At 46.7% G+C, this 21,856-nt stretch overlaps 1 protein-coding gene across 1 annotated transcript; it reads right to left on the bottom strand.

The window, feature by feature from the left end:
- Nucleotides 1–11,445: 11,445 nt before the first annotated feature.
- On the bottom strand, nt 11,446–20,599 carry LOC118091572 (acrosin-like). The gene is made up of 5 exons (XM_060279771.1): nt 20,523–20,599; nt 18,747–18,950; nt 14,310–14,584; nt 12,855–12,994; nt 11,446–11,973 (listed from the first exon to the last, which is right to left on the bottom strand). The coding sequence occupies exons 1-5, from the start codon at nt 20,597–20,599 to the stop codon at nt 11,446–11,448; spliced, it is 1,224 nt and encodes a 407-aa protein (XP_060135754.1).
- Between the last annotated feature and the right edge of the window lie 1,257 nt (nt 20,600–21,856).

Here is a 21,856-nt window from a genome sequence, read left to right as displayed (position 1 = left end):
ATTACATCGACGCAACTTCCGGTGTCACATGGCTGCCGGTCCCGAATTCTGCAGTCTGGGACTTGGGAGGTAAGGAGGAAGGGAGGATTTTTTCTCCATCCTTTCTCTGACATTCAGGGAGTCCAAGAACAGCCTCCCAGAGGTGAAGCAACCTGCTCCGGTATCCGGAGCAGTGTGCGTCCCAGGGGACAGGACATGCTGCCTGTGGGAGGCGTGGCACGCATCCTGGGGGTGTGGCACTCCACCCAAGGGCGTGGTGCACTGACCAGGGGGCGTGGCGCACGTCCTGGGGGTGCCGCCAATCGGGGGTCGGCATTTTGTCACCCTCCCTTTGGAATGGCAACCGGGGCCACCTCGGAACGCCCCTGCAGCCTCCCACAAGCCATATATCCCTGTTTCTTGGTCCCACCTGCAGAGACCAGTACAAGCTTGTTCTTGGCTCCAATCAGCTCAGCAATCTGGTCCCCGAGGCCGAGCAGCGCTTCATCAGGACACTGGTGAAACACGAGAAGTTCAACAACAAGCTGAATCTAGGAGAGGTGGTGTTCAGAGACATCGCCTTGCTGGAGATGGATGAGCCCGTCAACTGCAGCGACTACATCCAGCCAGCCTGCCTGCCTGAGGAAAACCTGCCGGTTATGACGCTCGGCCATTGCTACGTCAGCGGCTGGGGCGGCGTGCAACCAAAAAGTGAGGGCAGCCTTGTGAAAAGCAGGAGGGCTGGCTCCCACGAAATGTTTGAAATAAAGTCATTGCCTGCACCTTCATTGCCAGCCGGGATTTTCCAGGGTGGTTTAGGGCTCGTCTGCACTTCCGCTTATCCTGCTGTTTTCCCCCAGGGAAAACCTGCAATCGAGTTCTCCACAGATTGCTGTTTGCTCCGATTCAGCAGTAAAGAGTGAGTTTTCCTGGGGAAAGTAGCAGGGCAAGCAGAAAACCACTCAGACTCATGCCTAGAGAGCACAAACCTCTCGGACTCATGCTTTCAATTTTCTTTTTCTCTCACCTCTTCCATAATTTTTATTACGTTTTTCTGTTTTATCTTTTAGAATATTCATTTAAAGAATCTTAAAATGTCTATGACTTCCCTTCTTCTCTTTCTATGGTTCATTTTGCATACCATAAATCCCTGCATATTTTGTGTAAACTAAACCATTCAGTATTCCATTATTACATCCGTCAAAACTTATTTACACTGTTGTATTTATCTTAATGCTACCAACGTTTTCAAATGTACACAATTTTCATCCATATATTCAATCAACGTTTTCCAATCTTCTTTAAACGTATGTTCTTCTTTTTCTCATATTCTATATGTTAAATCTGCAAGTTGCGCACATTCCATCAGTTTAAGTTGCAATTCTTCTTTAGTTGGAATTTTGCTTGTTTTCCATTTTTGGGCTAGCAAAGCACGAACCACAGTAGTGGCATACCTAAATAACCTTTTTTCACACCTGGGAATTTCTGTCTTAATTATCCCTAACTGAACGGACTCTGGTTTTTTGGGGGGAAAGTACTTTTAAACATTTTTTTAAATTCATTATAAATTATTTCCCAATGCTCTTTTACCCTTTTACAGGTTCACAACATATGATAGAACATACCCTCACCCTCATTGCATCTCCAGCACCTATATGATTCAGTCTTATACATCTTAGCAAGTCTACTTGGATTTAGATACCACCTGTAAATCATTTTCAGGTAGTTCTCCTTCAAGGAATAACACACTGTGAACTTCAAATCACTCTTCCAAAGTTTTTCACAGAGATTCAAATTTATATTATGTCCTATATCTATTGCCCATTGGGTCATAGAAGTTTTGACAAGCTCATCTTTTGTTTCCCACTCTAATAACAAATTGTACATTTTAGATAAAAGTTTTTCTTTGTTTTGTAGAAGTTCTTTTTCATATTGTGAGCTTTAGTCCAAGAAGCCATTTTCCTGTCTATTTCAAACATTTCATGTAAGTGATGATATTGAAGCCAATCTGTAACATGGCTCCTTACACTGCCCATTGATTTCAGTTTGGGTTCCCCCCCCTCTGTAAAGTACAGCAATTCCCTATATGTAGCCCATTGTCTACCCTTTTTAACTCTCTTAATTGCGATAGCCTTTCCAGCAAATTTTTATGTTTCTCCAAAACTCTATACAGATTCTTCCTTAGAATATGGTTCATAAAACTTTTTTAAATTTTCACCTTCCCCTACCAGAGGCACGAATGCCAGCCAAATTTTATATCATGACTCTCTAGTCCAGGATGCCTGCATTATCCAATGTAATCCATTCTCTTAACCAGCAAAAACAGGCTGCCTCATAATAAATTTGCAAATCTGGCAGGACAAAGCCTCCTCTTTCTATCCTATATCTATTATAATTTTAATTTTATGTTTAATTCTTGGCTTTCCCCCCTGCCAGATGAATTTGAAAATACCCTTCTTCCATTCTTTGAAGCAGCCTGAGTTGTTAACAATTGGTATTGATTGGGATGGGCAGTAGATTCATTTTGATAGCTGGGATTCTGCCAAGCAAGGAGAGGTTCATTCTCTCCCAAATCTCCAACTCTTTCTTAATCTCTTTCCACAGTTTAATATAATCATTTTCAAATAAATTGAGATTTCTTACTGTGAGTCAGATTCCCAGAAATCTAACTTTTAAACATATTTTCAAACCACACTTTTTTCTAACAGATTTTTTTACTGATCATCCATGTTTTTAATTAGCATTTTAGTTTTGTCTGAATTTATTTTAAACCCTGTCACTTCTTCAAACCTTTTAATTTCTTCTAGTGCATTGGGAATGTTCTCTAAAGGTTTTTCCAATGTTAACACCACATCATCCACAAATGCTCTTAATCTGTACACTCTACGTCCACCTCAATACCTTTAATTTCCCTATTAGTTCTTATATTCTGAAGGAATATTTCTAATCATAATAAACAGCAATGGAGATAAAGGACAACCTTGTCTTGTTCCTTTTTCTATTTGGCATTTGTCTGAGAGTATATTGCTTACTAAACAGTTTGCGGATTGGTCAGTATAGATCGCTTTAATTCCAGTCAGAAAGGAATTGCCTATTTCCATCTTCTCTAATAACCAAGAAATGTTATCAAAGGCTTTCTCTGCATCTAAGAATATTAATGCAGCCTGTTTTTCATTTCTCACTTTCAAATACTCTATTACATTAACTGCAATTCTTATGTTGTCCTTCATTTGTCTGCCTGGTAAAAAAACTGGCTTGGTCTCTGTGGACTGATTCGGTCTTCTTTAGCCTATTGGCTAAAACTGTGGCAAAGAGTTTGAAATCACAGTTCAATAAGGAAATAGGTCTGTAGTTTTTGGTCTTTGTTAAGTCACTATCCTGCTTGGGGATCGGGGTGATAAAAGCATCCTTCCATGACACAGGAATTACTTCTGTGCCCAGTATTCTGTTCATGGTGTCAGTAACTGGTTCAATGACTGCATCCTGAAACTTTTCATAATAAATTGCTGTAAGACCATCCAGCCCCAGTGCTTTGCCATCTTCATTTTCTGTATCGCCATTTGTACTTCCATTATCGATATGGGTCCATTCAAACTTCTCTGATTTTGTGTAGAGATAACTCAGACTCATGCTTTCTAGGCAGGGGGCGAATGGAAGTGTGGACAAGCCCTTCCAGTGGGAGGAAAGTTAATAAATAAAATGGAAGTGACCATCCAAAAATTATAGTTCTGAATGAATAAATGCTTCTGGTTGGGCTGCACAAGGTTCTGGTTGGGCTGCACAAGAGAGCCAGTGTGGTGTAGTGGTTAAGAGCGGTAGACTCGTAATCTGAGGAACTGGGTTTGAGTCTCCGCTCCTCCACATGCAGCTGCTGGATGACCTTGGGCTAGTCACACTTCTTTGAAGTCTCTCAGCCCCACTCACCTCACAGAGTGTTTGTTGTGGGGGAGGAAGGGAAAGGAGATTGTTAGCCGCTTTGAGACTCCTTCGGGTAGTGATAAAACGGGATATCAAATCCAAACTCTCCTCCTCCTCCTCCTCCTCCTCCTCCTCCTCCTCCTCCTCCTCCTCCTCCTTCCATCCTTGCAGGAGAGGTTTTCTTTCGGGGTGCCCCATCCCTGTTTCACTTCCCCTCTCTCTTGCACGGATGAGATTTTCCTCGTTCTTGCCTGTAATTATTTTGCTTTAGAAATATACTGCTGTTTTTTTGTGTGTTTTTTTGCTATATTTATCAACTTGAGAATCTTTGTGATTGAAGGCTCAGGATATCTATTTATGAAATAAAAATATGGTCATCAGGGCTTTTTGCAGCCAGAACCCACTGGAACTCTGTTCCAGCACCCTTCAGGTGGGCGCCGTTGCCATTATAAGAGACCAAGGAAGGCGTTTGTGTTGAGTTCCGACACCTCTTTTTCTAGAAAAATAGCACTGTTGGTCCATGGAGTGAGAGCAGCTAGCCGTCAGGCAGGTCTTAGGGCTTGTCCACACGTCTGCTTTCTAGGCACGGCTCTGAGGGGTTCCCCCCCCTTTCCTCCCTCCTTCCCCTGCCCTAGTTAGGATTAATGGGCAGGGCACCCCTTGGTCAAACATCCAACTGTCTATCTCCATTCCCACCCCGCTGCTTTCTGCTCACAGATTTCACCCCTCCTGACATCATGCAGGAAGCGACAATGACTACCTTCAGCAGAGAAAAATGTATGAAGTGGTGGCGCAGGAAGATCCCGACACAGAACCTCTGTGCCGGACACGAAGAAGGAAACGTTGCAATCTGCAAGGTAGGTGAACCACGGTCAGGAGCCAAGGTCAGGATTTTGTGCTCACCTGCTGCGGGGGGTGGCACTCTGTGGCCACAAAAGCAATAAATAAATGAAACTAGTGTACTGTGCTGCCCCCTGACAGGATGGGCTGTGCCTTGTATCCTTACCCCATTTGCCTCTTTTCAGTAGTGTTATAAGAATTTTAAGGTCATATATATATATATATATTATAATTGTTCATAAAACATGTACATGAATGTACAGAAACATGTCTGAAGCAGCACAGGAAGACAGGCCTGACTGACACCATTTTGACTCTCTCTCTCTGACCAGGTGTTCCTCTGCAAGGAAGAAGGGGGGTGGGGGGGAACCTTCTCATTGTCTCAGGAATTAAAGTGATAATCCCTGGCATCCTGATACCTGGGTGCCAGACAAAAGGGTGTGATTAACTTGGCTGGGAAACAGGGAAATGTAAATATCTCTCTCTTTTGTTGATTAGGTTTTGGGGGCAGGGGGCAGGGTCCAGGATGCTCAGATTACTGCCACCAGACCTCCCCTTTCATGATGTACCTATGATGAATCTAGGGCAGGGGTCCCCAAACTACGGCCCCCGGGCCGGATGCGGCCCAATCGGCCTTCCAATCCGGCCCGCGACGACCCCCGCCGCCCGCTGCCGCCGCCCGCTCTCACGGCACACGGCGCAGCGGCGATCTGAAAAATCGGCAAAAAATCGCCGAAAATCCTTTGTGCGCATGCGTACGGGCCTCTCCCGACCCGGAAGAGGTCATTTCTGGTGCACTTCCGGGTCGGGGGAGGCCCATACGCATGCGCACAAGCGATTTTCGCCGATTTTTTTTCCGCCCGTGTGCGTGTGCGCATGCGCACGGGCGCGCACTCCCCCGCCCTCCGGCCCGCTGCGCGCGCACTCCCCTGCAGTCCGGCCCACCGCGCGGTCGGCGCGGCGGGCACCGGCCCGCCGCTCGGTAAGTCTGGGGACCCCTGATCTAGGGAGAGGGGTCTTGGGCTACACCCCTTCTGTGACATATGGATGATGCTTCTGGGGGGTGGGCTGAAACCAATTTCAAATTTCTTTTTAAGGGCAGGACACCTTTGTTTGGGGTTCCTTCCTTGTTCTCCTGCGTGAGAGGAAGGACCCTGTTGCAACAGCGAAAATAAAGGCTTTGCTTCTCAAACTTCTCTGGTTGGCCTCTGTTATATTCTCCAACCGATGGAGAACCCAATAAGGGAATAAGGGCAGATTTTTGCCTATATCAGTAGCTTCTCCCTCGGTCTCCACAGCATCATGCCTGCACTTCATTCCACCACCTTCTTTTCCCCCCTCCCAGGGTGACAGCGGAGGCCCCCTGATGTGCAGGGAAGAGAGGTCTGAGCGCTACTGGGTGATTGGGATCGCCAGTTTCGGACCAGTGTTATGCGGCACAGCGGAGCTCCCAAGCGTCTTCATTTCCACGCAGCGCTTTCTAGGCTGGATCCAAAGGAAATCTAAGCTGCAGCTGTTATCTTCCAAACACACCCCACTGCTGGCGCAGCCCCACACCACAAAACCACCCAGGACTTCACCTATCTTGGGCATGCCAAAACCCTACAAGCCTCCCTGGGTGAGGCCCCCACTGTGGAGTGGTGGGGGGCTTCCTCCCTGGTTAAAGGCCACAACATCCCCCACCCCTCCCTGGATGAGGGAGAACGGTGGGAGACGCCCAAGGCCTGGCCGCAAGCCAAGATACAGATATCAGCAGCCCTGGCCCCAGATGGAACATCGAAGCCAGTTCGCAGATGCTCCAGGGTACTACCCTGGCTCCGAAGACTACTCCGATCTGCTTGAGCCCTCAGGAGAGCAGGATTGAGAGGGGCAGTTGGGGCAGGGGGCAGGCATTGTAAAGCAGAGGGGCCAGGCTAGGGCCCACCATGATAAGCACCGGATATTCTATTGAATAATAAAACGGAGGTGGTTTGCACAAGCTGCTTGGAGTTTGGCAATGGGTCTTTGTGTCTTTCAGACCATCATCTCACCAAATCTCAGAGAGATGTGTTGGGAAATGGCCAAATCCAGAGCCATATGCTCCTGCTTATGTTCATAATTCACCCAGATCTTTCTTTCCATTAAATGGAAGTGGTAGAAAAAGAAAAGAAGGAAGAAGGGAAGGGAAGGGAATGTGCAATTTTACACAATATTTCTTAGTAATTGCCAGTTTAATTAGAGAAAACAGAGCCATTTTTTAAAAATTCATTCTGCACCCTTCTGACACTAAGCCCTGTCTTCCTTCACCTGCTCCAACCCACATATTTTGCTCAAGGCAACTCACAACACTATATGGAGAAAAATACCAAAATATTCTTACTGGCAGCCTTGAGGGAGTTTTTAGAGAAGAAGGGGCTTCGTCAGACCTTCCAAGGCACCAGGTGGTGCCCCAATGTTATTTGTGAACAAGGACACTACAGAACTTAGATTATGCGTGGGCTATAGGAAGATCAATGCCCTAATGGTTCCTAATCATTATCCTCTACCACATACTGGGGATTTGTTAAGACTGAGGTCAGTGAAAATTAAGAGGTAATAATAATAATAATAATAATAATAATAATAATAATAATAATAATAATAATAGTATTTATTTATTTATTTATACCCCACCCATCTGGCTGGGTTTCCCCAGCCACTCTGGGCGGCTTCCAACAGAAAAATGAAATAAAATAATCTATTAAACTTTAAAAGCCTCCCTAAACAGGGCTGCCTTCAGATGTCTTCTAAAAATCTGGTAGCTGTTTTTCTCTTTGACATCTAATGGGAGGGCGTTCCACAGGGCGGGCGCCACTACTGAGAAGGCCCTCTGCCTGGTTCCTTGCAACTTGGCTTCTCGCAGTGAGGGAACCATCAGAAGGCCCTCGGCGCTGGACCTCAGTGTCCGGGCACAATGATGGGGGTGGAGACACTCCTTCAGGTATACTGGATTGAGGCCATTTAGGGCTTTACAGGTCAGCACCAACTCTTTGAACTGTGCTCAGAACATACTGGGAGCCAATGTAGATCTTTCAAGACCGGTGTTATGTGGTCTCGGTGGCTGCTCCCAGTCACCAGTCTAGCTGCCGCATTCTGGATTAGTTGTAGTTTCCGGGTCACCTTCAAAGCTAGCCCCACGTAGAGCGCATTGCAGTAGTCCAAGCGGGAGATAACTAGAGGATGCACCACTCTGTTGAGACAGTCTGCAGGCAGGTAGGGTCTCAGCCTGCATACCACATGGAGCTGATAGACAGCTGCCCTAGACATTTCCCCTTTGTCCCTCTTAAAAGAAAAGACACGACACAATGCTCTTAAAAGTATAAAAGATGTTTACTTACAATCTTCCTGAGATACAGCATACTCAAGAGGTAGACTTGCTTTGGTAAAAAGTAATATATACATTGTGAAGTTCACTTATAAGAGGTGAGACTCCATCTCATCTCTCTCTAGGCTGGAGGCCTTGAGAGAGAGAGTAACTGCAATCCAAGAGTCCAAGAGTGTAAGAGTGTAAGAGAGGGAAATGGCTGGTTCCTTCAGAATTTATCTACCACCTTTCCCATCTAATTAGCATGTGGATGAACAGGAAACTAGCCTTAGTCATGTGTTCCTCCTCAGTCCTCCAAGTGGACTATCTAGGAATTGTTGTGACTTGACTGCACTTAACCTTTTTGCATCCCACACAAATTGCCCGCAGCGGCATTTGCGTACAACAATGCACTTCACGCTTCAACTCAGCAGACCCCCCCCTTTTTTTTGCCAGTTACAGATACCATCCATGTACTTTCCCATCACAGACTGACACCCTATCAGTACCAGCAGCAGAGGACTTCGTAGAAGACTTAGCAGCCATCCAAAGTTTGCTAAGGAAGTTTGCTTGGACTATGCTATGGGGTTGTATAAGAGAGCAGCAGATGCCCATAGACAACCAGGTAGCGAGATAAAGGTGGGGGGGGGGGTCAGGTGTGGCTGTCTACACACGGTTTGCCCCAGAGAGGTAGATGCAGGAAGCTAGACCCCCAGCAGGTGGGGCCATTTGAAGTGAACTTTCAGACTCAGGTTGCCAGGATCAATGAAGATGCACCCTGTATTCCAAATATCCATGCTGTCCCCAGGAGTGCCAGCACACGCCTAACAAACTCCCTGGCAAACGCCCCCACTTCCTGTTCTGGTAGAGGGAGAGAAGGAGTTTGAGGTAGAGCAGATTCTAGACTCAAGCATGACACGAAAGAGGCTGAAATACTTGGTTGCCTGAAGAAAGATCGTGGGAATATGCAGAACATGTTCACGCCCAGGAATTGCAAAGGGAGCCACACCAACAGACCAATACCGAAGGGGTGGGGGGGGGGGAAGGAAGGGAGGAGGAAAGCTCTGCATAGGGGTGTGATGTCAGGGACTGGACTGAACAGGAAGGCTGGGAAGTGTCCCCTCGGTCTGCTCGGCTCCTCTCGTAAGAGGAGGGGGAGTGGGAAGCTTTGCCCCCCCCCGTCTCCAGCAGTTTCGAGATGTCATGAACACAGCTGCCCCAAGTAGAGAAACACAGCATGAGTTAGGAAGCAGTCAGACAGCTGGGAGCAGTCCCCCTCCCCCTGACACAGAATGGCATGTAGATAAGGCGTTAGCAGAGAGCAGGAGGGAAAGAAGCCAGCTCACTCAAGAAGCCCAGGCAGCTTAGGAAAGCAGGAGGGGTAGCATTTCCTCACCGGAAGAGGTGGCAATAAATCCCCTGAGCCCAAAGAGTAGAAGTATGGGAAATGTATAAGACAGGAAATAAACCCAGAAATGTAAGGGTCATAGGTTCAGGATATTCTGCAGAACCAGGAAGCACTCCTCAGAAGGGTCAACTGACTTGTAAGGCACGGATGCTTGGTTAGATATCTGAGGCTAATTGTTTGTATTGCAATAAATCTTCAAGCTAATTACGACTTGCATGTTGTGTTATTAAGATGGCAGCCTGGGCTCCTGATGCTAAATGAGAAGGAGACAGGGCTGAATTACAGTTGAATGAAGAATTGCCTAGTTACGAGATAGTAGAGGAGAAGGGAGGAGGGAGAGAGCAGCAAGCAGAGACCTCCCTGGAGAGTCTGGGAGATCCTCCTTCTCCAAGGTCCTGTCGGTCCCTCTGCATTCAAGAAAGAGATTGCAGAGGAATGCGACACTGTAGGTATTCAGGGTGTTGTGGGGGATGGAAGAGGAGGGCTCAAAGTAGGCAACGTCTCCTTTGCGTGGAGACATGGATTCTTTGTCTTGCTACCAGATGACTGAATAAAAACCATAAATATGAACATGCTTGTTCTTCTTGCCTTTGGTGCTACAGGGGGAGGAGAAGATTCTCCATGCCTGACACCTCTCTCTGCCAAGCGATGGCAAGAGCCCATGGGGTCCCAGGCACTCACACATGCTCTGTGCTCCTTTGGAGAACTGAAGACATGGCAGAGACTGTCGTGGCTTTAAGAAATATGATTTATTCTCCTGGTCACACCTCTAGTCTACATGGAGGGAGTCCAGATCTTACGACATACACATTTCCAGAGACAGCAGCATAGGCAACCATCTGCCAGCCTGCCCAATATGGATCTCAGCTCTTCTCCCTGCTTGCCTCTGGTCCTTTTTTTTTTTTTTTTTGAATCCTGCAAAGTGTTTAAGTTTTTGCTCTGCTAACTATACGTCAGAGTTCTGCTCTGGATCAATATTGAGTAGAATTTCTCGCCAGGTTATGGGCCCAGAAAGTTCTTTTGATGTGCTGATGGGTTCCTGAGGCTGAGCAGAGTGCTGAGGAGATCTGATTGTGCAGTGCCAGAGTGTTTGCTGTGAAGGAGTGAAGGAGTAGCTGCACCAAAATGCTGATGAGGAGGACCTGGAGAGTCCCCGTGCCTGGACAGCGGCGGTGAAGCGGCTGGAGTGGATGCCAGCCGTGGTGATTTCTGAGCAGGGTAGCTATTGTGGAACAGCCCTGCATTGCTGAGAAGCTGGAAGAGGCTTGATTCCAGAGATGGCTGTAAGTGGTTGGTGCAGATGCAGCTGTGGGAGGTATGGAGAACCCAGAGGGGCTGGGAGCTGGCAGTGGTTTTACTGGCATGCAGGGGACGTTTATATTTGCCTAATAACAGTGGTAAAATAAGCTGTAGTCCTATCTTAAAGGAGTAGGTGATTGATTAGGCCTGAGAGGATGGAAAGTGTCTTAATGGTTTTATAGCAGGTCATTTGCTGAGCCATGTTCCCTTTGGGTGAGCACCCTACATTTCAAACTCTTTTGGGGTAATAAATTAACTGCAATAGTTTTGATTTGGAGTTTAAACTGCAAAATGTGAAATATAAAGTGTTTCTAATTTGTTGTAAAATACATTTTGGATATCTTAAACGTGGAATGTCCTTCACCCTTCCCTTCCCTTCCTTCTTTCTTCTTTTGCTTTTCTTTTTCTACCACTTCCATTTAACGGAAAGAAAGACCTGAGTGAATTATGAACATAAGTAGGAGAATATGGCTCTGGATTTGGCTATTTCCCAACACATCTCTCTGAGATATGGTGAGATAATGGTCTGAAAGACACAAAGACCCATTGCCAAACTCCAAGCAGCTTGCGCAAACCACCTCCGTTTTATTATTCAATAGAATATCCGGTGCTTATCATGGTGGGCCCTAGCCTGGCCCCTCTGCTTTACAATGCCTGCCCCCTGCCCCAACTGCCCCTCTCAATCCTGCTCTCCCGAGGGCACAAGCGGATTGGAGTAGTCTTCGGATCCAGGGTAGTACCCTGGAGCATCTGCGAACTGGCTTCGAGGTGCCATATGGAACGAGGGCTGCAATCTGTACCTTTGCCTAATCCTGCGGCCAGGCTTCCGGTTACCCCAAAAATAGTTCTCCCTCATCCAGGGAGGGAAGGAGGACCTTGTGGTCTGCACCTGGGGAGGAGGCCTCCCACCCCACTGTGGGGGCCCCGCCCAGGTAGGCCTGTAGGGTCTTGGCCTGGCCGCGGTAGGGAAAGTCGTGGGCTTGCGCGTTGTTGTGGCCTGGGTCTGCGCCAGCAGCGGGGTGATTGTGGGAACCGAGAGCTGCAGTTTAGAGGTCCTTTGGATCCAGTCTAGAAAGTACTGCGTGGAAATGAAGACGCTTGGCACCTTCGCTGTGCCGCAGTACATCGGTGCGAAACTGGCGATTCCAATCACCCAGTAGCGCTCAGATCTCTCTTCCCTGCACATCAGGGGGCCTCCGCTGTCACCCTGGGAGGGGGAAAAGAAGGTGGTAGAATGAGGTGCAGGCAGGACGCTGTGGAAACCAAGGCAGAGGCTACTGAAAAGAGGCAAATTGGGGGTGGGGTGCAAGGCACAGCCATCCTGCCAGGGGGCAGCACAGCACACCAATTTCGCTTATTTATTGCATCAAATTCCTGCCTTGCAGGGGGTTGGACTAGATGACCCCCCGAGGTCCCTTCCAACTCTTCAGTTCTAAACATATACCCTGCTTGATTGTACAACAGCAACCTCAAGGCGGCTTACAAAGAAAAGAAAACAATAACGAGTAAAACCAACTCTTGAAAACATTCAGAAGATAAAACCAGCTGCAAACTCAAAATGGATTGAAACATATAGATTATTGTATTTTAATATTCTGTTGGAAGCTGCCCAGAGTCAGAGTGGCCCAGAGCCAGATGGGCGGGGTATAAATAATTTATTATTATTATTATTATTATTATTATTATTATTATTATTATTATTATTAACCAACACCCTACAATTAAAGTGTGCCGAGTACACATTTAAAGTGTATGACACCCCCCCCCCCGAATCCTGGGAACTGTAGTTCACTCCTCAAGGAGATCTGATTCCTGGTACCCAAATTGCAGTCTCAGGATTCTTTTTTTCAGTGGCAGGGAGTGGACAGCAGGAGTCCTGCACTTTGAATGTGCTTTGAACGTGTGGTCTGTAGACAGCCTCGGCGAGCAGCCTCAGCGCAACTTGCCAGGCGTTGAAACTTGGAGCATTCATTGGTGGGCCGCAAAAGAGCTCCTATGTAGAGCCGCAGAGTGCCACTGGGTGCCAACCCCCCTGCATCAGATGAGCACAAAATCCTGATCTTGGCTCCTGACCGTGGTTCACCCTACCCGGCAGATTGAAATGGTTCCTTCTTCGTGTCCGGCACAGACGTTCTGTGTAGGGATCTTCCTTCCCCACCGCATCCCACATTGGATTCTAGTGTAGGTACTCGTCGCCCCTTCTTGCATGATGTCAGGAGGGCGGGAATCTGTGGGCAGAAAGCAGCGGGGTGGGAATAGAGATAGAGAGTTGGACGTCTGGCCAGGGGGTGCCCTGCCCGTGGATCCTAACTGGGGCAGGGAAAGGAGAGAGGAAAGAAAGGGGGGAAACCCCTCAGAGCCATGCCTAGAAAGCAGACGTGTGGACAAGCCCTAAGACCTGCCCAGGGCCAGTGCTAGGGTTTTTTGCACACTAGGAGAGATCATCTTCTGGCGCCCCCCCCCAAAATTAATAATAAATAAATAAATGGAAAAAATAGAAAAAATAAAAATAGGAAAAATAAAAAGTAGAAAAAAATAAAAATAAAAAACAGCTGAGAGGCGCGTCGAGGTGGCCCCAAGCTCGCGCTCCCCGCGCGCCTCCGGAGCTTCGCGCAGGGAGCGCGAGCCTGGGGCTGCCTCCACTGTGGCTGTCAGCTGTTGAGCGACTTCAGGCCGCTCTCTGGAGGCACGTGCGCGCCTCAGGATAGCGGCCTGAAGCCACTCAACAGGTGACAGGCGCAGTGGAGGCGGCCCCAGGCAGCACCAGGGGACGGCGGGCAGGCTGGCCAGCGCCCCCTCCATTTTGGCGCCCTACCGTAGGCACCTGCTTAGTTTGCCTAAATGGACGCGCCGGCCCTGGACCTGCCTAACGGCTAGCTGCTCTCAGCACGTGGACCAGCAGTGCTATTTTACTAGGAAAAAAAGGTGTCAGAATGCAACAAAAACGCCTTTCTTGGTCTCTTCAAAAAGTCCTGATAACCATGTTTTTAATTCATAAATAGATAGCCTGAGCCCAGTATATTATTAAAGCAGAATAATTACAGGCAAGAACGAGGAAAAACTCATCCGTGCAAGAGAGAGGGGAAGTGAAACAGGGATGGAGCACCCCAAAAGAAAACCTCTCCTACAAGGAAGGAACCTTGTGCAGGCCAACCAGAAGTGTCTATTAACTCAGAACTATATTTTTTGCCATGGTCATTTCCATTTTATTTATTAACTTTCCTCCCAATAGAAGGGCTTGTCCACACTTCCACTCACCCCCTGCCTAGAAAACATGAGTCCGAGAGGATTGTGCTCTCTAGGCATGAGTCCAAGTGGATTTCTGCATGCCCTGCTACTTTCCCCCAGGAAACTCGCTCTTGACTGCTGAATCGGAGCAAACAGCAATCTGTGGAGAACTCGATTGCAGGTTTTCCCTGGGGGAAAACAGCAGGATAAGCAGAAGTGCAGACGTGCCGGCTGGCAGCGAAGGTACAGGTGACGATTTTCTTTCAAACACTTCGTGGGAGCCGTTCCTCCTGCTTTTCACAAGGCTGCTCTCACCTCTTGGCTTCAGGCCACCCCAGCCACTGACGTAGCAATGGCCGAGCGTCAAAATCGGCAGGCTTTCCTCAGGCAGGCAGGCTGGCTGGATGTAGTCACTGCAGTTGACCGGCTCGTCCATCTCCGCCAAAGCGATGTCTGCGAACACCACCTCTCCTTGACTCAGCCGGTTGTCGTACTTCTCGTGTTTCACCAGCCTCTTAATGAAGCGCTGCTCGGCCTCAGGGCCCAGATTCGTGAGCCGGTTGGAGCCAAGAACAAGCTTGTACTGGTCTCTGCAGGTGGGACCAAGAAACAGGGATATACGGTTTGTGGGGGGACTGTTCTTGAACTCCCTGAATGTCAGAGGTAGGAGGGGGGAGTCTCCCTCCCTCTCCCGTGAGGCTAGAACACCTGGATATCCAGTGAAGCTGGCCTCACCTCCAAAAGGATATTGCAGAGCTGGAGAAGGTTCAGAAAAGGATCACCAAAATTATCAGGGAGGTGGAGGGACTCCCCTAGGAGGAAAGGCTGTAGCACTTGGGACTTTGGAGAAACACATTTTTAAAAACTGTAGAATATTAATCAGCTTTATAAAACAAATACAAAAAAGCCAAATACAAAATGCAAATTAACATAGAACACTTAAGAACAATAAACTACACCCACCCAAGTTAAAACATCACCCCTATTAAAAGCATAATTTTAGCACAAGGGGCCTGGCCCATGTCCTCATTCCTCATTCTTGTGCCTGGCCGCTTTCCCTGGGAAAACCTACCGTTTACATCTAAATTGGAGGAAACATGAATTCACAGAAAACCCAATTGGCATTTGTTCTGATTCAGCGATGAACAGTGTGTTTTCCTGGGGAAAGCAGTGGGAGAAAAAAAGAAGCCATTCGGATCTGTGCCTACAGGTCACAGGACAAATGAAATTGTGGGTGAGGCCTATATTCCTATGGCCCAAACTTGGGTGGATCAACCCTAGTGCCCAGCCCTCTGAGGTTCCTAATGGGACGCTGGACTAGCTGATCCAGTAGGGCAGTTCCTGGGCTGTAGACTCCACCGTCCTAAGAGGACGGCTCTGAGTTGAGGCAAACTGCAATTCCTGTAAGTATCACCTGGAGGGCCCCTTCATGGATCAATGCCTTGTCGTGGCGAAGGGGCTTGAATAACTCAGAGAAGCTATGAGCTATGCCATGCAGGGCCACCCAAGATGGACAGGTCATAGTGGAGAGTTTTGACTAAACGTGATCCACCTGGAGAAGGAACTGGCAAGCCACTCCAGTATCCCTGCCAAGAAAACTCCATGGACAAAGACAACAGGCATATAAAAGTTATGACACTGGAAGATGAGCCCCTCAGGTCGGAAGGCGTCCAACATGCTACTGAGGAAGAGTGGAGGACAAGTACAAGTAGATTCAGAGCTGATGAAGCGGCTGGGCCAAAGCCGAAAGGACGCTCAGTTGCGGATATGCCTGGAAGCGAAAGGAAAGTCCGATGCTGTAAAGAAAAATATTGCATAGGAACCTGGAATGTAAGAACCATGAATGGAGGTAAGCTGGATGTGGTCAAAAATGAGATGACAAGAATAAATATCGACATCCTGGGCATCAGTGAACTAAAATGGAAGGGAATGGGCGAATTCAGTTCGGATGACTATCATATCTACTACTGTGGGCAAGAATCCCGTAGTAGAAATGGAGTGGCCCTCATAGTCAACAAAAGAGTGGCAAAAGCTGTAATGGGATGCAATCTCAAAAATGACAGAATGATCTCGATACGAATCCAAGGCAGACCTTTTAACATCACAGTAATCCAAGTTTATGCACCAACTACCGGAGCTGAAGAAAGTGAAATTGACCAATTCTATGAAGACCTACAACACCTTCTAGAAATGACACCAAAGAAGGATGTTCTTCTCATTACAGGGGATTGGAATGCTAAAGTAGGGAATCAAGAGACAAAAGGAACAACTGGCAAGTTTGGCCTGGGAGTTCAAAATGAAGCAGGGCAAAGGCTAATAGAGTTCTGTCAAGAGAACAAGCTGGTCATCACAAACACTCTCTTCCAACAACACAAGAGACGACTCTACACATGGATATCACCAAATGGGCAGCATCGAAATCAGATTGATTATATTCTCTGCAGCCAAAGATGGAGAAGCTCTATACAGTCAGCAAAAACAAGACCTGGAGCTGACTGAAACTCAGATCATCAGCTTCTTATAGCAAAATTCCAGCTTAAACTGAAGAAAGTAGGAAAAACCACTGGGCCAGTAAGATACAATCTGAATCAAATCCCTTATGAATACACAGTGGAAGTGAGGAACAGGTTTAAGGATTTAGATTTGGTGGACAGAGTGCCTGAAGAACTATGGATGGAGGCTCGTAACATTATACAGGAGGCAGCAACGAAAACCATCCCAAGGAAAAGGAAATGCAAGAAAGCAAAATGGCTGTCCAACGAGGCCTTACAAATAGCGGAGGAGAGGAGGCAAGCAAAATGCAAGGGAGAAAGGGAAAGATACAGGAAACTGAATGCAGATTTCCAAAAAACAGCAAGGAGAGACAAGAGGGTCTTCTTAAATGAGCAATGCAAAGAAATAGAGGAAAACAATAGAATGGGGAAAACCAGAGATCTGTTCAAGAAAATTGGAGACATGAAAGGAACATTTCGTACAAAGATTACCATAATCAAGGACAAAAGTGGTAAGGACCTAACAGAAGCAGAAGACATCAAGAAGAGGTGGCAAGAATACACAGAGGAATTATACCAGAAAGATATGGAGGTCTCGTACACCCCAGGTAGTGTGGTTGCTGACCTTGAGCCAGACATCTTGGAGAGTGAAGTCAAATGGGCCTTAGAAAGCACTGCTAATAACAAGGCCAGTGGAAGTGATGATATTCCAGCTGAACTATTTAAAATTTTAAAAGATGATGCTGTTAAGGTGCTACACCCAATATGCCAGCAAGTTTGGAAAACTCAGCAATGGCCAGAGGATTGGAGAAGATCAGTCTACATCCCAATTCCAAAGAAGGGCAGTGCCAAAGAATGCTCCAACTACCGCACAATTGCGCTCATTTCACACGCTAGCAAGGTTATGCTTAAAATTCTACAAGGCAGGCTTAAGCAGTATGTGGACCGAGAACTCCCAGAAGTGCAAGCTGGATTTCGAAAGGGCAGAGGAACCAGAGACCAAATAGCAAACATGCGCTGGATTATGGAGAAAGCTAGAGAGTTCCAGAAAAAGTCTACTTCTGCTTCATTGCCTATGCAAAAGCCTTTGACTGTGTCGACCACAGCAAACTATGGCAAGTTCTTAAAGAAATGGGAGTGCCTGATCACCTCATCTGTCTCCTGAGAAATCTCTGTGTGGGACAAGAAGCTACAGTTAGAACTGGATATGGAACAACTGAGTGGTTCAAAATTGGGAAAGGAGTACGACAAGGTTGTATATTGTCTCCCTGCTTATTTAACTTATATGCAGAATTCATCATGCGAAAGGCTGGACTAGATGAATCCCAAGCCGGAATTAAGATTGCCGGAAGAAATATCAACAACCTCAGATATGCAGATGACACAACCTTGATGGCAGAAAGCGAGGAGGAATTAAAGAACCTTTTAATGAGGGTGAAAGAGGAGAGCGCAAAATATGGTTTGAAGCTCAACATCAAAAAAACCAAGATCATGGCCACTGGTCCCATCACCTTCTGGCAAATAGGAGGGGAAGAAATGGAGGCAGTGAGAGATTTTACCTTCTTGGGCTCCTTGATCACTGCAGATGGTGACAGCAGTCACGAAATTAAAAGACGCCTGCTTCTTGGGAGAAAAGCAATGACAAACCTAGACAGCATCTTAAAAAGCAGAGACATCACCTTGCCGACAAAGGTCCGTATAGTTAAAGCTATGGTTTTCCCAGTAGTGATGTATGGAAGTGAGAGCTGGACCATAAAGAAGGCTGATCGCCGAAGAATGCTTTTGAATTGTGGTGCTGGAGGAGACTCTTGAGAGTCCCATGGACTGCAAGAAGATCAAACCTATCCATTCTTAAGGAAATCAGCCCTGAGTGCTCCCTGGAAGGACAGATCGTGAAGCTGAGGCTCCAATACTTTGGCCACCTCATGAGAAGAGAAGACTCCCTGGAAAAGACCCTGATGTTGGGAAAGATTGAGGGCACTAGGAGAAGGGGAAGACAGAGGACAAGATGGTTGGACAGTGTTCTCGAAGATACGAACATGAGTTTGACCAAACTGCGGGAGGCAGTGGTAGACAGGAGTGCCTGGCGTGCTATGGTCCATGGGGTCACGAAGAGTCGGACACGACTAAACGACTAAACAACAACAATCACCTGGAGGGACTCTGCTTCCTTGAGATGCCCCCAAACTGCTGGGCTTGCAGACTCCACAACCCTCCCCAGGAACAGCCTTCTGCTAAGCAGACTTCCCCTTCTGCTTACTTTTCTCTTGGGAAGCAGTGGACTGCACTGAGGACCCATTGGGGGCCGATGAGCGAACCTCCGCAGGTATGGTAGTAGAGGCTCCCTTGGACTTTCGTCTGGACGCTGACCATCCAGGGCCACGTCCCCGGAAGAACATTGCTGCCGCCCATAACACGCATCAACTTGTGGCTGCTTGCCAAGGGTCGCCTTCCGCAGATGCCACTGAAAAAGATAGAGAGCGCCAACAGTTCATGCACTTGACGTGGGTGGATTGTGCGGCTGGCATAAGAGACTCAGACGCACTTAACGTCCACACTTCCCCCCAAATGCTTTCCTGCAGCAGACAAGCATCTCTTTCTTGACCCCCTTGGCAGAGTGAAGTACAAAGCTGGAGACACCCATGGGACCAGATCCCTGTGCACCAGAGAGCCCATTCACTGGCCATGGGCTAAGTCAGCTTTGGACAACATGGTGCCCTCCAAGACTTGTCACCTGCAAACGTCCTTGCAGAATACCAGGGCGGTTCATGTTAAGTATAATTGCTTTATTCACACAGAGATGGAGAATGCTGAAAGGTATCTGATGAAGTGTGCATGCACACGAAAGCTCATACCAAAATAAAAACTTAGTTGGTCTTTAAGGTGCTACTGAAGGAATTTTTTTATTAATGCTGAAAGGGTTTAACTGGAAGATTCCACTGAAGGGCATGAAGATCTCTCCAAACACCTAGATGGGTTGATAATTAACTGCTATGGTTCTCTGCTGGCTAGTGCATGGGTGTTTAACCATAGGTCACACAAGTAAGGTATTTAGAATGCAGGCTGGAATGGGAGAGAGACACAGTTTTGATTTCTGGAAGAAGTAAAGTTATTTCTTATACAGTAAGATGGTGAGCCTGTGCTGGACATGCACAAGATATTGTACATTTATTTAGATGCATTGTTGATGTTTTTGTTCTGTTTTGAAGAAAGTTCTGCAAGTAAAGTGGTGAATCAAACTGATGGGCCTGGAAATGTTTTATTCCAAAAGGAGACAGTTTTGTATGCATCTAGATGCTTCAAGCAGCACAATATAAATATATGCAATAGTTTGTGCTTTAGGGCCTTCCCGTTTGGACTGCTCTACAGTCCAATTTTGATCAAGATTTTGGTTGCCTCCAACATGACAGGAGATCCATCAGGAAAGACCAGGGAGACCCAGGGAGATCCCATCTCGGTAGCAGAACTCCCAGTCTTCCTTCCAACAGGAACTCTACCTATGATCAAGCTGTGTCCCCTTGGTGGTACATAGCATGTTAAACTTGAAAACAGCACCCAAAGTCTCTTTGAATATTGTGATCGGACATTTTACCTTTTTTTACTAAAACAGGCTCCTCGGATATCATCTGGTATTTTGCAGGTCTTTTATATAGTTCTGAAATTTTTATTTTGGGGGGGGGGAATTCTACTATTTTTTTTATAAAAAAATTCCAGCCTTGTCAGTTTTATACAATTCATGATAGCAACCTTGTGAGATATTTTCGGACACCATGCCTATAGGTGGTAATCAACAAGATTTGACTCAGAGTAGATCCACCAAAATTAATTGGCCTAACTTGTTCATGTTCTATTTCAGAGGGTTGGATGAAATGCCACCAAATTTCACGAGACCCTCAAGGCAAAATGGAAGGAGAGCAACCCTGGTAGATGGACAGACAGACAGAAGACCACCTGGTGTCTTTTTCCATGAAAAAAACTTCTTCCCTGTTTTGCCTTTCCTTACAAAATGCCACCCATCACCCCAATGGCCTCTTACTCGCAATTGCTGACGGTTGCGTTGTGGGTGGGCTGGAATGCAGCAAGGACCAGAACAGAGAGGACCAACCATCTCATCCTTTGGGCATCTCCCAAGGTTACAGGGTCCACCACCACCACCTTTTCTTAGAATTCATGACATCATAAAACACATAAATCCAGGTTCTGTCCAGGGAGCATGTGGACAGCCTGACATCATCGCTGCTTTATCCTCCTCCTCCTCTCTCTTTTCGAAACAGACAAATGTTATTAATATTAACAGAAGCACCAGGGTAAGATGCCAAAATGAGGATAATAATAGTAACAACAACAACAACAACAACAACAACAACAACAACAACAACAACAATTTTATTATTTATACCCTGTCCATCTGACTAGGCTTCCCCAGCCACTCTGGGCAGCCTACAGAATAATTAAAACATTTTAAAGCTGCAAACGTTAAAAGCTTCCCAATTCAGGGCTGCCTTCAGATGTCTTCTAAAAGTTTTATAGTTCTTTATCTCCTTGACATCTGAAGGGAGGGTGTTCCATAGGGAGGGCGCCACTACCAAGAAGGCCCTCTGCCTGGTTCCCTGGTTCCTGGACTCTGTTCTTTAGCCATGCTGGCATTCTCTTGGCCCGGGTGGTATTTTTTTCCTGAACTGCAATATACATTATAGTTGAGATCCCCTTATTGTGGTTTTGAACAACCCCTAAGTGTTCTGCAGGGTTTTTGCCTTTCACCTTCCTTTCTACCAGCTCCCTCATTTTGGGGAAGTTCCTTTCTTTGAAGTCAAACATGACTACAATGAACTTACTTGGCAATTGTCCAGTACATCTATAAATTGAATTTGATAGCACTGTGGTTACCCTTCTCAATTAGTTCAGCAACACTTTCATCTCTAACCAGATACTGGCTGTCACTTAAGATAAAACCCAGAGTTTATGTTCTTCTGGTCAATTCCATTACTAACTGTTCTAGAACAGGTAGGTAGCTGTGTTGGTCTGACACAGTCAAAACAAAATTTAAAAAATCCTTCCAGTAGCACCTTAGAGACCAACTAAGTTTGTCCTAGGTATGAGCTTTCGTGTGCATGCACACTTCTTCAGATACCAATGACGGTTCTTGAACAGTCATTTAGTGTATGTATAAATGTTAGCTCTTTGCTGTGTTTAGAACAAATATGCAGCCAGACAACATCTCCTCTTTGATTGCATTCTCCATCTCAAGATCACTGTATATACAGTATCTGAAAGACCTTTGTATCTTGAGGAGATGCTCAGAAACTGCCATTGAAATTCTACACAGTATTGATCCAGAGCAGATTCCAATGTATAGTTAGCAACACGTTG

Source organism: Zootoca vivipara, chromosome 10 (assembly GCF_963506605.1).
Source record: "Zootoca vivipara chromosome 10, rZooViv1.1, whole genome shotgun sequence".
Lineage (NCBI taxonomy): Eukaryota > Metazoa > Chordata > Lepidosauria > Squamata > Lacertidae > Zootoca > Zootoca vivipara.
Note: the sequence above shows the minus strand (reverse complement) of the source record. Positions and strands in the feature narration are given on the sequence as shown.

Excerpts from the sequence above, each read along its gene's own strand:
- LOC118091572 (XM_060279771.1), bottom strand. The coding sequence starts at position 20,599 with ATGAGATGGTTGGTCCTCTCTGTTCTGGTCCTTGCTGCATTCCAGCCC. Across the intron at positions 18,951-20,522 it reads GCAACCGTCAGCAATTGCGA|TGGCATCTGCGGAAGGCGAC; the intron begins GTAAGAGGCCAT and ends TATCTTTTTCAG. Across the intron at positions 12,995-14,309 it reads GGGTGGCCTGAAGCCAAGAG|ATTCCCGCCCTCCTGACATC; the intron begins GTGAGAGCAGCC and ends TTCTGCCCACAG.